Raw genomic sequence first — 14,924 nt, 5'->3', positions numbered from 1 at the left:
TGCGCTCCAGCCTCAGCCCTGACCAGGCTCAGTGGCTTCTCTGACTGTGCACCGCCCACTGGCTGCTTCCCTCACTGCCTCCATCCCAGCTCTGCCCTGGCTCTGGGCCAGCATCTTCTTCCCTGTCCTTGAGCCTCACACTCAGCCCCTGATTTGTGGGTTCAGCTGTGGCCTGGGAAAGGGTGGGGGAAGGCTGGCTGGGAAGTTGGGCTGTGGCTGGTACCTCTGTGGTCAAGGAGAATGGCTTTAGAGGGTGCTAAGGTTTAAGTACACTCTCTCCTAGCCTCCTAGTACCCATGGGGCTGGAGTGTTGGTTCCTGCAGCTGGAAAGGAAGGGTGGACACAGAATCTGGGCCCTGGGCCCTGGCACAGGCACTGTTTGCAGCCTCCCATTTTGTGTTTCTGACCCTGTGCTGGGTGCTCTCCCCTGTGTGTTAGTGGGATGGAGACCTCCTGGGACTAGCAAAGGGCTGGACCACTGCAGTGCTCATCTGCTCACAGCTGGCAGTCACTTTGGTTCCGTCACTGGACCCCCATCCAACTTCTGGAAACTCACCCAAGCTTTATTCTGACCACCGCCCTGTATGCTGTCCTGCCACTGGTAGAAGGGCGGCCTGGTGTTTGCGGACTTCTAAAGTGAGGTGTGGGTAATGTTTGAAAGCCTGACTAGCTACCAGGCCCACCAGGAGAAGCCCAGGATTTGGTTAACAGGCTGAGCAGGAATTAAATCCTATTCGGCTACTTCATAGTGATCTAACCTATGTTAAGTCTCTTCTTTCTGGGCCTCAGTTTCCTCATCTGTGGCGTCAGGTCAGTCATGGCTAAAAGGGACTGTAAGGGAAGGCGCTGCCCCTGCCCTGCCATGTGCCGCCCCCCCAGGTGGAGGTTGCTGGCAGCCAGGTGGTGAGGGAAGGGGATGGAGGGGGAGGCAGTGGAGTGCTGGGGCCTGAGCAGATCGATGCCCCCAGCACTTCCTTCCCCAACCCCAGGAAAACAATTAAGTACAGATCGATGGGTGGCCGCTTTGAATATGCATAAGTGAGCACTTGACCTTCAGCAGAGCATCTGCTCCCCCCACCACACACACACACATACACACTCACACACACACACAGACACACACACACACACACGCCCCATGTACTCCCCTCCCAGCTGCTTGAATTGACCAAGTGACCTTACTCCTCTCCTCAGTTGAGCCCCCACAAAACTCCCAGAGCCTTCCATAGCCTGACCTGCTTGTGGGCAAAAGCACCTTGACCATGGCACCTTGCTAGCCAGCTGTCACTTCAACATTTCTGTCTGTGGAGTGCAGTTTGGATGTGCTGGTTTCCAAGGTCCTGCCTGAGGCCAGTCTTTGTGAACAGTAGTACTGTGAGGAGGGGGCCCAGCAAAGTGCTGGGGGATCTGGAAAGGGGAGATCCTAAGGAGGTGTGCATGGTACAGGTGTACCCTTGTGAGAGGAGGGCTCCTGAGAAGGAGGAGCCTAGTGAATGGGAACTCCTTAGAGAGGAGTTCTGGTGAGGGGTACCCGGTGAGGGCCAGGGACTCAGATGGGGAGAAGCCCAGGAGAAAGGGCACTCTGGAGAAGGAAGGGACTTTCTGCTGGGTTGCGGGAGGACCTGGGTGGAGAAGGGATTCTCACGAGATGGCATTGTGAGAGGGATTCCTTGTTGGAAAGATTTGGGGGGTCGGGGGGAAGACCTTGTGAGTGGGGTTGGTTCAGAGGGTCAGGGCCTCCGTTAACCACTTGCCTCCTGTCTTCCAGGCTTACAGCTTCGCCATGGGCTGCTGGCCCAAGAATGGACTTCTAGACATGAACAAGGGCCTCAGCCTGCAACACATAGGCCGGCCCCACAGCGGCATTGGTCAGTCCCTTCGCATATTCCCCTGGCAGCTCCATCCATCGTCCCTTGCCCGCATGCCCCAGTCCCCAGGCACACAGAGAGTTTCCATGGCTCATTCAGTGCCCCAACAGGGCTCTCTACATAGCTGGGGGAACGGCGGAAGGCGGGTGGAATGAGAAAATTACTGAATGGGACCACTGGAAGGCACCACTCAAAGTGGTATTTTGGAGGAGGCTGGGTCTGGGCTTTTGGTGAGTCACAGGTGGCCTTGGACTCACGCCAAGGTCCCCCCTCACTGGCTGCATCTCTAGTGGGCAATGTCCTCAGCGGGTGGGGACATGTCAGCTTACCCACCCCCCGTGGAGCTGGAGGAGGCTGTTTAATATTGTTTCAAGTCTGTGGCCACTAAACTGGACGATCAATGGGAGTTAAGGAGATGAATTATTTAAACCTCACCAGCTTTTAATTAGTCGGGGTCCTTCTGACCGATGACTCCGTCCACAGGGTATTGACTCCCCCGCAGGAGCAGCAGCCTCCATTGAGCGGTGCCTGGGTTGAGGCGGGCCACTTGGGGTACCAAATGGGGGTATACCCTCAGGGGGATTCTTGTTTGGAAGGGAACTGGAGTGGCTACGATTCCAGGCAGTTGGAGGCTCTTAGTTTCTGATCTATCAGTATGAATACATATCTGTCTGTATCTGTGTGTCTGCATATGTGTGACACCTTTAGCTGTATGTCTCTGTGTCAGACTGAGAGTATAATGTGTCCATGATTATACATGTCTGTTGGGGGGCGTGTTAACAGTATATCTGTATTTTTCTGAGGGCATGAGTCTATGTGGAAGCAGCTACCAGTCTCTGTGTGTATCTGTCAAGTGTGTCTGTTCAGTTCTGTGTATCTTATTTTGTTTGCATATGCACATGTGTGCATGCACGTGCTCTCAGGTGGGGCACCTGACCAGGCATAGGCCTTATTCCAAGTGGGGAAGAGCCAGAGTGTCTCTGGGCAGTGCTCTGACATTACCACAACCTGTGAGCCTTTGGGGTCGCATCATTGTTGGGGGAACTGGAGAGAGAATACCAGGTCCGAAGGACCCAGTCACCTCCTTCAAAGTAGACCATTTATCCATTCCAGACATTCACTGGTGCCTTGTGGATGCTGGGCACACTGAGTACAAGTTTCTGTTCTCAGTGAGCTCACATCCTGGGAAGAGACAGGGACTTGCCTGAAGTAGGTGCTTGCCACCCAGGGTACTAAGGGCCGTGATGGAAAATACATGGGTTGCCCCAAAGGTGGTTTTCCCTCTCCTTAGTTGCCAAGTAGCTTCTACTTCTTCAGTTACCTCTCACTAAGAGGTAGTGATATTGGGGGCATCTCACCCCAGGAGGGATGCCCCCATGTTCTTGTTGGGACATCTCAAGGGTTTCCCAGGGTCCAGGCTAAGAGGAAGTGACCAACAGGCCTGGGGAACTGGGGGTACTCCACCATAACTGATGTTCCCTCTCATAGATATTTTCCAAACAATCTAGAGAAGATGCCACACCCAGCAGGGTAATATGCCTGGGAGGTCAGCAGGAAGTTTCCTATAGAAGAGGACACTTGAATTGGAATCTTTGAAGGATGAATAGGAGTTTGGTAGTCAGAAAAATGGGGGGAGGGTATTTTAGATAGGAGGACTCAGTAGAAAGGCCTGTGGGCATGAGAAACCCAGTGTGCTGAGGACAAGTTCGGACACCTACAAGAAGCTTCCCATGACTGAAGTGGCAAATTTGGGTTAGGAAACAGCTAGAAAATAATCAGAGACATAAGCAGGGCCTTGAATGCCTGGTTAAAGGGTGTGGACTTTTCCTGCAGTTTTGAGGAGACATAGGAAGTTTGTGAGTGAGAGAATGATGTGATCAAAGCTCTGGTTCAGAATCAATGAGGCAGTTTGTGTTGCACAAAACTAGTTCTTAGTAGGTGCTCAATAAATGCTTGTGGGTGGTTGAATGAATGAGTAGGTGAGTAAATGAATCAATGAAAGAGTGATGGGAAAGGGAGGAACCAAAGAGGACCAGTGAGAAGACTTGCATTGGTCCACGGAAGGAAGAACTGGCTGGGGGCTAGGGACAGCCAGGGTTAATGCACCCCACATACACTTTATCTGGGTGCCCCTTCTATCATCTGTCCCAGGGTGTGTGTTTGAGAAGAAGGGGTTCCTTGTTCCCGCTCTGTGCTTCTTGAGACTCAGCAATGCCCCTGTTGTCTGTTCACCTGTTGACCCTAGGTTAGGACCTCTGAGGTATCCCCTGCTTTTTCAGAGAAGGTGGTTTCTTTATCTGGGTGGGCCCCATGGGGCAGCCCAAGGCTCTGAGTGACAATGGAGGTAAGGGCTTTGGAGCCAGAAGTAGTTCTGGTTCTTCCACCCAGAACCCTGTGACCGTAGATGAAGGACAGTGCCACCTGCCTCTCTGGGTTGTTGGGAAGGCTCAGTGAGTCCCCTGGGAAAGTGTTCATGCAGTGCTGGGCACACTGTGGGGCTAAAGGGGCTCCCTCTGTTGCCAGCACCAGGGGCTCCCTAGGATACTGGGCTTCTTGACACTTGGTCTTTGTAGTCTTTGAATGAAGAGGGCTGCCCTGCCACCTCCAGGCTGGCTCTGAGGTGTGGGTGAGGGTGCTTGGAAGGGAGGGAGGATATAGGGCATTAATTGGGCTGGGAGAGGCGGGGAAGGGGAGGCGTGGGTTTTGAGCAGTGAGGTTAATGGCCCTCGCACCAAAGAGACAGCTTTAATGAGCTTCAGCTGGCGATGCCCCGAGTTACTGTGCGTGCTAAAAGGGTCGCGCTGTAAGAGTTTGATGTGGACTGCTTCCCAGCCCTGGGGGTCAGAGGTCAGCTCCTGTCACTGGCCACTCAGGCTGGTCCTTAGTGACATGGTGCTAATTAACTGTGTGAGGAGCTGCCAGCTTGGAATGGGGAGTGGTATGTGTATTGGCTGGTGGGGGGTGAGGCAGCATTGGGTGGCTGCCAGGCAAGGGTGCTGTGGATCCCACAGCTGAGCCATGTCCAGGGTCTGCTCAGTCCTCCTGCAGTGCCACAGGAGTGTGGCATGGGTGGTGTGAAGGTGCTGAGAGAGCACAGAGGCAGGCTTGGGGTGATGGGTGTGGGGAAGGGGCTCAGGCCATAGGGGAGAGGGCTACTAGGATGGTTGTGCATGCTGTAGGAGTGTTTTGGCCAGGGGAGTTACATGGTCAGTGTTGGCTTCAGTCAGAGGATGCTCATAGTTTGTAGGGGAAGGACTAGTGAGGAGAGACTGCAGATAGGGAGGCTGAAGGGGAGGGGCAGCAAGGTAAGCAAGAGTGCATCGGCCCTGGAAATAGAGGTAGGACTACCAGGTAAAACTTTCTTTCATTCCGTACACACTATCTTGGACCTACCATACATCAGGAACCATGGTAGGTGCTAGAAATGTATTGGTAACAATGGCAGACACAGTGCTCTGCCCCCACAGAGCTCACAAGTGGAGTTGTGGGCTTGGCCCTGGGGACTGAAGGTGAAGTTGGGTTTAGGGATGGCCAAGGAGGGTCCGGAGGTGGTGCAGCACTGGGCAGAAAGGCTGCTGGAGGCTTGTCAGCGTGACGTCATAGTCAGGGGAGGGCACTTCCTTCTGCAGTAGCAGATTTTGCCTTGGGAGCCTGGTGAACAGCCTGGTGCCAGAGCAGGTTGTGGTGAGTAGGGCCTGCATGCATCTAGAACTGCCGACTCCAGGGCTGCCGATGGTCTCTGTCAGCATCCTTGGTTTGGACCACAGGCTCTGAGGGAGGGCAGCCTCTACAGGGGACTGCTGAGTGGTCCTTCATTCATTTCAGCAAAGGGGCAGTAAGCACTCACATTTGTTGGAAGCACTTTCTATTAACTAATTCAGTTTTCACAACAGTCTTATGAAGGCAGGCATCATCATTCCCATTTTATAGATGAAGAAACTGAGGCTCAGTGAAGTGAACTGCCTAAGGTCACACAGCCAGTTGATTGAGGAGCCAGGATTCAAACCCAAGCCCATCTGAGTGCAGAGCCTGTGTTATCACTGCGGAACTATGAAGCACCCTTTTGGTATTGGGCTATGCGCTGCCAATGGAGACGATGTGGAAGAAAACAAGCTTGCTTCCCTCATTTCCCTCAGTGTCAAGTGAAACATGCAGGCCTGAGCAGAGCTTTAGTAGCAGCAGCTGAGGAAGAAAGCAAAGGCAGCATCACCACTCCCTCTCTGCTGCTACAGTCACCCTGAGCCAGGGACCTGCAACTGTTGGTATCTGACCTCCTTCTGGCCCTGACGGTTCTTTGTGATTTCAGTTCTCTCTCTACCTCACGGCCCAGGAAAATTCTGCTAATCTTCCAGGGGCCACCTCCTCTGGGAATCTTCCCTGGCCCTCCCAGTATGAGTGTTCAAAACACACACTTGGGCCCTATTATAATTTGTCAGAGGTAATGATCTGGCCCTACGTACTTGGGTTTTCTAAGGGCAGGGCCTGGGCCTCCTTCCCTTCTTTTTTGGAAATCTGCACAGGAAATGTCAGTAAAATCTCACCTGCTGTTGTAACTTGGAGGCCCCACAGACTACTGCTGGTTTCAGCTGGCTAGGAGAGTAACTGGAACCTTCCCTGATGCCTGGCTGGGTGGTCCTGCCTAGGAGCTTGGCCCCTCTGCTCTGGGATGGAGAAGGATCCCAGTGAGGCTTGTGGTACAGGTGGCATGGCCAGAAACCAAGTGGACTCTCAAGAGCTTGCTACCCAGAACTGTTTGGCAAGAGAGCTGGGCTGGAAGGTGGCAGGGTGGGGGCCTGGCCCCCAGGGGGGCAGTGGGCTGGCCTGTGGTCTCCCCTGAAGGAGTGGGGTGTCTATCAAGAGTCCAGTCAGAACGCATTAGCTCCGTGACATGGATCTCATTAGTGCCCGTGAGAGGTGTCACTGCGGGAGAATCGTCGGCTCAGGGAGACGCTTGTACCAAAAGGAAGAAAGGACAGTGACAGCCTTTTCTCTGCCGCCTCTGCCGCCACGCTCACTGGGCTGCCCGCCCTCCTCCTCGTTGGGGGGGTGGGGGGGTGCTGGCTAATGAGCTCGTCTGCAGTACAGCTTTGCCTTGCCTCCTTGAAGTTTCCCGGGTCCCTCTGAAGACCTCGGGCCCGGGATTAGCACACACCAAACGCCAGCCCCCCTCTTGCCCAGCAGGGAGTTCCTTCTGATCACCCTATTCCTGCTGCCATAGGCAAGGAAAGGGGGTGGTACCAAGATAGAGCCACTGTGGCCTGGGGGAGGGGGCCTTGCACCTCTGGGAAGCCTCAAGCCCCTCTGCATCCCTTGACAGAATGACCATGTCCACCTCTCTGCAAAGGGTTCTTGCTTCCCAGAGCTGCAGTCTTCTCCTCCCATCCCCTTTCTCCATGACATCTAGCCTGGCAGTGTCCCCATTCCTGTGGGGGACCCCCCACCCAAGGCAAGGAAGAATGTGAGGACCTTGGCTGAGGGTTCAGGAGGTAGCATTTAGATATGATAGGATGTGGGACTTTCTGGCTCAGCTAGAGAGCCTCAGAATCAGCGAGATTCGTGGAGTCTTCTGGGCTTCAGATGATCTGAGTGGTGATGCGTCGATGTGAGACCTCTACAGACCTTGATGTCCTTCTCCCCATTTGTCCCAGAGAGGTACCTTGCCCGCTTCCCCTAGCTTTGGCCACCTTCAGGGCTGGGAGGGGAGGAGTCAGCCCAGCTGCCTTATGGGGAAGGGCAGAGCACAGTGGAGTGTTTGCTTCCCCAACACTACTGCCCCCTCCCATCCAGTTCTTTCTGGTGTGGACCTAAGAATGTGAGAAGCCAGGGAGGTGGATGGTCATGAGAAGGGTTAACTCCCCCGTCATTGACAGGGTCTGCACTGGCCTGCCTGGATAGTGCCTTGGGAGAGGGTGCTGGCTCCTTCCTCCCTGAGCTGACCCCCTTGGAGCCCCAGAGACATCTGAGGAATTGGTTCTTAACAGACACCAGACTACTCTTCAGTAGCAACCATAGATGGAAGAATGACTAGATGGATGGGTGAGTTGATGGACAGATGGATGGAGGAAGGTTCTCCTGTATGTATGTATGTATGTATGTATGTGTTCTGTGTGTTTGATTCTTCAGGAAGTACAATCTTTGTTTCCCCACCTTCCTAGCCCCAGGCCCCGGCCTCATCTCCCCTTGTCTCTCTCTGTATCTCCTGTCAAACCATCGCAGACTTAAATGACAAAGAAATCAGAAAGACAGATCAATGCCGGCCAAATTAGCACTTGCAGATAGACTGTGTGGGGATGTCAGCGCCCTGACCCCTGGTGATCTTGCAGCCTCCGCTGCTGATATTATGCAAATTGCATCCATCTGGCAGGACCCGCGTGCTGGCTGCTCCTACTCAGAGGAGTAATGGGCTGGGGGTGGGCAGCAGTGTTAGAGCAAGAGTCACTGGAGTGTGTGCATGTGTGTGCATGTGTGAGCATGTGTTTGAGTGTGTGTGAGGGCGTGCGGTGCCCACCAAGCACTGGGCGGTGATTGAGTGATTGACAGGGCAGATAAGGGACTGCATTGGATTCCTTTGGGCTGGGGGATTAGGAGCAGCCACAGATGGGAGATAACCGGACTTCATTTCAGTTTATTTTCCTCCTTATCCCCTCTCCCCACCTTCACTCCCCGAAAAACACAATCTCTGTAGTTTGTGTTTTCATCAATATTTGCAAGTCATTACCACTGGTTTAAGGTGAGAGACAATGTCAGGGCCCAGACCAGGCCAGCCCCTCCCCCAGTCCCTGGTACCCTGAGAATCAGTCCCTAGAGCAGCACAGCCAGCCTTCACTCCAGTGGCATTCACAGCAGCCCCTCCTTTGAGGCCCACAGTACTCATGGAGCAGTCCACACCTCATGGACCAGCCCTGCTGGCCCACCCCATCTGACCTCATGCCGGCTGACATTCCTTAAGCTTGGCCCTGCCCCTCCACCTGCAACTACTGTGGGACATCCCTCCCTATGCTTTGGCTCCAGCATAGGTGCTCTGTCCTCGGCATTAGCTGTGCCCCCTGGGGCTGCCCCTCTCCTTCTGCAGGGTTCTGGACCCTTGCTCTTAGTTTCTCCCATCCTGGACATTACTGACCAGGCATAGGCCCCACTGGGCAAAGTGGGGCCTGTGGCCTGCGGAGAGGGGAATTTGGCCTGGTCTGAATCACACCAGTGTCATTCTGTGTTTGCTGAGTGCCAGGTATTAGTACAGAGGGCTTTATATCTGTTCTGTCACTGAATTCTCAAACCCCGTGATAAGGGCTGTCATCTCTACTGGATATGAGGAAACTGAGGCTCCAGAAGGTTGTCATGACTGAGAGCTGCTCAGCAAGGAAGTGAGAGAGCAGGAATTGGAACACAGATCTCTCCTAGTCTAGGGTTGGAGTTCTTCACCACCATGAGTACTGCTTTCCTGCCATTCCACCAGCTGTAGACACGCAACATATCACCACGCCTGGATCCATTTAAAAGAGCCATCCTTGTACCGTAGGCAGAGAAGTTCATTCAGCTACTAGCCTGTGAACACAGACCCTGACTCAGACCTCCTACTAGGCTAAACCAGCCCAAGCCAGGCTGAACCAGGCCAAAGGGGACTGGAATCAAACAGGCCCCGCTTTCAGAAGCTGTGTGTCTGAGACAGTTGGGCTGTAGCAAGAAGGACACACAGAGGACAGAATGTACCCAGCAGCTGAGCCAGCCCAGGAGTGTGTCCCAGCATACGGCCTCCAGGCCCGTATATCTCGAGGAGAGGGGCTGGGGTTGCCCAAGCCAGCCTGCTGTGGTGGCTGAGGGTATAGCTGTCCCAGAGGCCCCTCCAAAACTGGGTCCCTGCTGTACCCTCCCACCAGGCAGGGCTGGGAGCTGGGAGTGCTGGGGACATGTCCGGGGACACGTGTGCAAGGGGAGCTTGTCCTAATGAGGAGAACATGGCTGCTAGTTAGGCAAGGGGCGGGCGGGGAGCCGCAGAGCTGATTGAAGGCAGGGGCAGGGGTCAGACAATTAGGCCCAGATCCTGCCGTTTGATGTGAGTTCTGAGGCCTCAAAGCCTCCCTTCAGCCGGCTCCCTCCACTCCCTCCTCTCCCTCCTCTTTCCTTTCTTCTTCTGCCCAAAGGCAGGAAGGATGGAAACGCTTACACTCACTGTTACTATTATTAAACCCTGCGGCAGGCCAGCCAGACCCCAGGACTCCTGCCCACAGGGGGCACCCCAGGCCCCCAGGAGGTTCCTTGGGCCCCAGAGTGGGCATCTGGCCAGAGGCCAAGGCCAGGCCAGCTGAGCCCCTGGGCAGGGTTACCCTGCCCCTCTTGCTTCTGGGGCAGGAGAGTGAATGGGGCTGCCCAGCGGGAATTTGGGCTCTGGGCTCTCAGGGCCATATCCCAGGCCTGCATTAACCATCACCTCCTGCAGCCGCTTAGTTCTTTTCTGTCCTGGCCTGGAGCTGAGGGTTGAGGGCATGATTCATTCACGCTCATATCCCATCACACAGTGATCTGCAGCAGTCGCATCATGACCTTTTGCCACAAGATGGAGATAATGTAGAGCCTCGCAGCCCCACAGCACTGTCACACACCCCAGAGCAGACCCCCATACCAGATATCATAGCCACACATACCATCACAGGCCATACCCACAGGGTCTTGCACAAAAGCACCTACTGTCCCCTGCCACAGGGCCCTGAGTTCTCAGCCCCTCTCCCAGAATAGCTAAGAATAGCAGTTAGATCTTATGTCTAGGGCTGGGGGTTACTAGGCCTCTTCCAGTCTCCCACCCTAGGAAATAAGCTTAGAGAGTTGGTAGTGACCAGGGAGTGGGAAGAAGCTAGATTGCGGGGGGAGGGGGCAGCAGTGGGGAGAGGGAGGGTGGGAGCAGAGATAAATGTTAGCTCATTTCTTCCGTAATTAGTTACTCCCTCATCCCCGCGTTGTAATTGTGAACAAGCTGTAATGTTTAATTAGTCTGTAAATGAAACCCCAATTTCATAATGGCCTGGCTGACAGGGCTAAGTGAGCAGGGGAGGAGGAGGAGGGGACTCTTCCTCCCCTCCTCCTGCAGGGTGGATGCAGGCTGTGGGATCACCTCCTTTTCCTTTCAGCCCCAGCCTGGCCTCTGTCAGGGGAGGCTGTGTGATGGGGTTCAGGCCTATACTCTTGCTCTGAATATCCCTTCCATGGACCCATCTTACCAGAGGAAGGGGAGAGGAGGCTCTCAGGCATCCTTCCTGCCTCCCCATCACTCTTGGGTTGGGATAGAACAGTCAGCCCAACCCAGATGCTTCTGGTGGGAGAAGCTGACTCCAGTGGGAGAAGCTGACTCTGGTGGCCAGGCCTTGTGATCTCCCCAACGATGATGCTTCCTCCCCAGAGGCCTTTGCTTGGAACCTGGCACCTCAAAATCTGGCCCTATACACCGAAAGGAGCCGGTGATTGGTTTAGGCCCCTCCGGACCTGTCCAGTCCCACTGCTAGGTGGGATCTAGCGCTGCGCTGCGCTGACACCCAGGCCGGCCCTTATTCTCTGCAGGGATTATCACTGTGGCCTGCGATAAACCGGAGCTGCCGCAGGGGGGAGCCCCTGGCCCCGCGGCTGCCTCATTGGTCTTTCCCTGTCTCCCCTCCAACATCCTCATTGCCTGCACACGCCCCCGCCCCGCCTGCCGCAGCCATAAATCTCAATTTACGAGGGTGGCTCTGGTGGGGGAGGGAGGCAGCACCGCTAATGATGGCTCCTCAGCCGGATTTTTCATGTTGCACAGTCATAAATTTTTAAGAACAGCATGGGCAGCACGTTAGCGAGTTATCGAGGCTGCCTCCGTGCTGGCTGCCTGGCTCCAAGAGAGAAGAGCAGAGGCCGGGTAGGGCCAAGGAGGTATTCTGGGGCGGGGGTGGGGCAGGGCAACCAGAGGAGTCTAAGGCCAGTGTAAGACGGGGCCAAGCAGACGGGCTAGGGCTACAGTGAGCCTGTGCACATGACAAGGTAGTGCTGCCGGCCGCCGGGAGCCAAGGCCAGGCACGTGGGTGGGATCAGGCATGTGGGCATGCAGACCGTGGCCTTCGGGAGTCCCTGATGGATGCCTCTGCTCCAAGACTTGACACCATGATGTACAGGGAGCCTGGAGACATATGGATTTTCAAAGTGGCCACTTTGAATAGAATTACAAACCCTGAGCATGTGCACGGTGAGGCCTCTGCCCTGGCAGAGCTACACCTAGTTCATAAACCAGGTGCCTTTTAGGATTGTTCTAGAGAGCTAGGGTGCCTGGGGAAATGCCCACAGAGGGAGCATATCTCTGGATATGCTGAGCCTGGAGCCGGGCTGACCTCATTCTGTTTAAGGCTCATGCCTAGGCTGGGCGCGGTGGCTCAAGCCTGTAATCCCAGCACTTTGGGAGGCCGAGACGGGCGGATCACGAGGTCAGGAGATCGAGACCATCCTGGCTAACACAGTGAAACCCCATCTCTACTAAAGAAAAAATAAAAAAAAAACTAGCCGGGCGAGGTGGCGGGCGCCTGTAGTCCCAGCTACTCGGGAGGCTGAGGCAGGAGAATGGCGTAAATCCGGGAGGCGGAGCTTGCAGTGAGCCACTGCACTCCAGCCTGGGTGACAGAGCGAGACTCCACCTCAAAAAAAAAAAAAAAAAAAAAGGCTCATGCCTTCAAGGTTGAGTGTTACTAGGTAAGTCGTTCCCCATCCGGGGTCTCTATTTCTTCCTCTTTAAAATGGGGTTGATGCTGTCCCCTAACCGTCAGGCTCACTGGAAGCAAGAACTGTAAAATCCTTGGCCCATATTTGCTCCTTCATCTATTTAAATTTCTAGAAAAGTTTCTGAGGGAAGTGTCTGGGAAAGGGATCATTGTGGGAGATGATGGAGCCTTCCCTGTGTTCAGTCATTCATTCAGAAAATGTTTGCTGAGGTCTTCTGGGTGCCCAGGCCAGTACCAGGGCTTCAGAGGTGAGAGATGCTCCTTCGTGGGAGGTGAAGTGAGCACTTTTGGCTGAGGCAGGTCAATGTTCCCAGCTGTGTTCCTGGTTCCACCACAGGGTTGAGGTGCCAGATCCAGCCCTGTGTTTCCATGGAAGCACCTAAGCCTTCAGGGTGCTGAGAGGCTCATGCAGGTCTCCTCACAAGTCCTCGGGCCAGGCACTCCCCTGAGTCCCCTGACCAGCACAGTTGAGGGTTAATGCTCTTGACCACCTCAAGGGTGGGCAAGAAGAGCAAGTAGGACTCCAGGAGTCCCTGGAGGAGGTGGGCCTAGCACGAGGGACAGCCTCAGAAGGCCACAAGCACAAAGTCAAGAAATCAGCAGTTGCTCAAGTCGGCAGAAGTAGTGGGAGTGTGTGTTTGGGAGGTGGTGAGTGAAAATCCTGTGTTCAGGAGGGCTCCATGGTGATCCATCAGGACAGCTTGATCATTTTGGCAGAAGAGAGTCCCCACTCTGAGCCTTGTTGGCTTAGGGGAAGTCCCCTGTCTACTTGGGCACAGACTCAGCCTCTGTCCTCTGCTGGCCTCTCCTGTCCCCCTTAAGCCAGTCTCCTCCTGCTCCCCACACTCCACACCCCTCCCTCATCTCTTGGAACCTGTCATACCTTCTTTTACCTCATTGCCTTCCCATGTGGCTTTATTTTCCCCCAGAGCCCCATATTCCCACCCCGCAACCTAATTAACTCCTCCTCATCCCTCAGAGCTCAGCTTAAAGTTTGCTTCCTCGGGGATGCTTTCCCTGACTCCTAGACTTGATCAAGTCCCCGTCTCCCCATGTACTTTTTCTCAGCACCCTGCTCTCCCCATTTATAGCATTTAATCACAGTTGTAATTAAGAAATTATCTGTTTGAAAGTTGTTTAATGCCTGTCTCCCTCACTAGACTGTAAGTTCCCTGAGGGCAAGAAATGTCTGTTTCATTCGGCTTATATCCCCAAAGCATAGCACAGTGTCTGACACGTGTAGGCAGATAGTAAATAAAATGTGCTGTATTGAATTGAGTTAAATTGAGTTGAGATGGCCCTCGCCCACCCCTGGGTGCCAGGGCAGGGGAGGCAGCTAGGGAAGTGCCTGGAGCTGAGGTGGTTCCCATTAGTCCTCATGATTAATTCACAGCCACACTGTGATAGAGTGGGCTTGTCCCCAGTCAGCGCCTCCGCTGGGGCCCACCTGTTAGCGACAAACAAACAAAGGGGATAAATAATGCATTGGGAGCTGAGCCAGGCAAGGCGGCGGTATTGAAATTAATAGGGATTAGCTGAGCAGCTTGAGGATGAAATATTTACCAGGTGGGACAGGGCTTAGGGAGGGCATCCCCCCTTCCCGGAGACCATAGGCATAGCTAGGCCTTTCTCCAGGGCATCATTGGCTAGGACTGGGGCACCCCAGCACCACCACTGCCACCCCTGGCTGCCTAGGTTTGCAGGACAGGCTGGCCAGACAGATGAGAGCTCAGGTCCCAGCCAGTCTCCTTGCACAGCAAAGTCCTGGGGAAACCAAGATGCTAGAAGGGAATGGAGGTGGGGAAGGGTCTGAAACCTTCAGGGCTTTGGAAGCTGGAGACAAAGACCATGACAGGGTTTCAGGTCCTGGGCATGTCAAGGCTTCGGGTGGCAAATGTCAGGGCTGGAGTTGGTTTGCCTGTAATCTTGCCCCTCTTTCTTTTCCTCTGGTCCTTCCTTTCTTCTTTTCAGTATGTATTTCTTGCGTGTCTCTGTGGATAACATCTGTGCCCTCAGAGAGTTCATAGTCTAGCAGGAGGTGAAGGAGAGGCAGTTACGATACGCAAATTGGCTGCTGTGGGAGCACACAGAAGAGGTTCCTAACGTGAAGGCAGGATGGAGGGAAGGCACCTAGAGGAAGCACTAGCAATCCTGGGTCCTGAGAGGTGAGGGCAATGAGCCAGGTGAGAAGTGGGGAGTTTTCTAGGCAGAAGGCAGAGGATTTGAAAACTCAAGGGGCAAATGAGCCTGAACTTGGCTGTACAACAGGGGAGTGGGAATGATGAGACTAGAGATGTAAACAGGTCCAGAACTCAGACTTTTATAAAGG

General features: G+C 54.3%; 1 protein-coding gene across 19 annotated transcripts in view; it reads left to right on the top strand.

Moving 5' to 3' along the window:
* ERI3 (ERI1 exoribonuclease family member 3) overlaps positions 1-14,924 on the top strand; it is a 135,902-nt gene that overhangs the window by 106,627 nt on the left and 14,351 nt on the right. For 12 of the 19 annotated variants that reach the window (XM_021940768.1, XM_021940759.2, XM_021940751.2 and 9 more), the window contains 2 exons: positions 1,769-1,868; positions 7,739-7,904. The exons of 2 other annotated variants lie outside the window; for them this stretch is intronic. In XM_021940768.1, the coding sequence (XP_021796460.1) occupies positions 1,769-1,868; positions 7,739-7,896 (258 nt within the window). In that variant the 3' untranslated portion in view covers positions 7,897-7,904. The remainder of the gene's footprint in view (positions 1-1,768; positions 1,869-7,738; positions 7,905-14,924) is intronic. 5 more of the 19 variants (XM_017960907.1, XM_017960923.2, XM_009207117.3 and 2 more) reach the window with 1 other exon arrangement.

The sequence above is a fragment of the Papio anubis genome, chromosome 1 (genome assembly GCF_008728515.1).
Source record: "Papio anubis isolate 15944 chromosome 1, Panubis1.0, whole genome shotgun sequence".
In the NCBI taxonomy this organism is placed as follows: Eukaryota; Metazoa; Chordata; class Mammalia; order Primates; family Cercopithecidae; genus Papio; species Papio anubis.
Note: the sequence above shows the minus strand (reverse complement) of the source record. Positions and strands in the feature narration are given on the sequence as shown.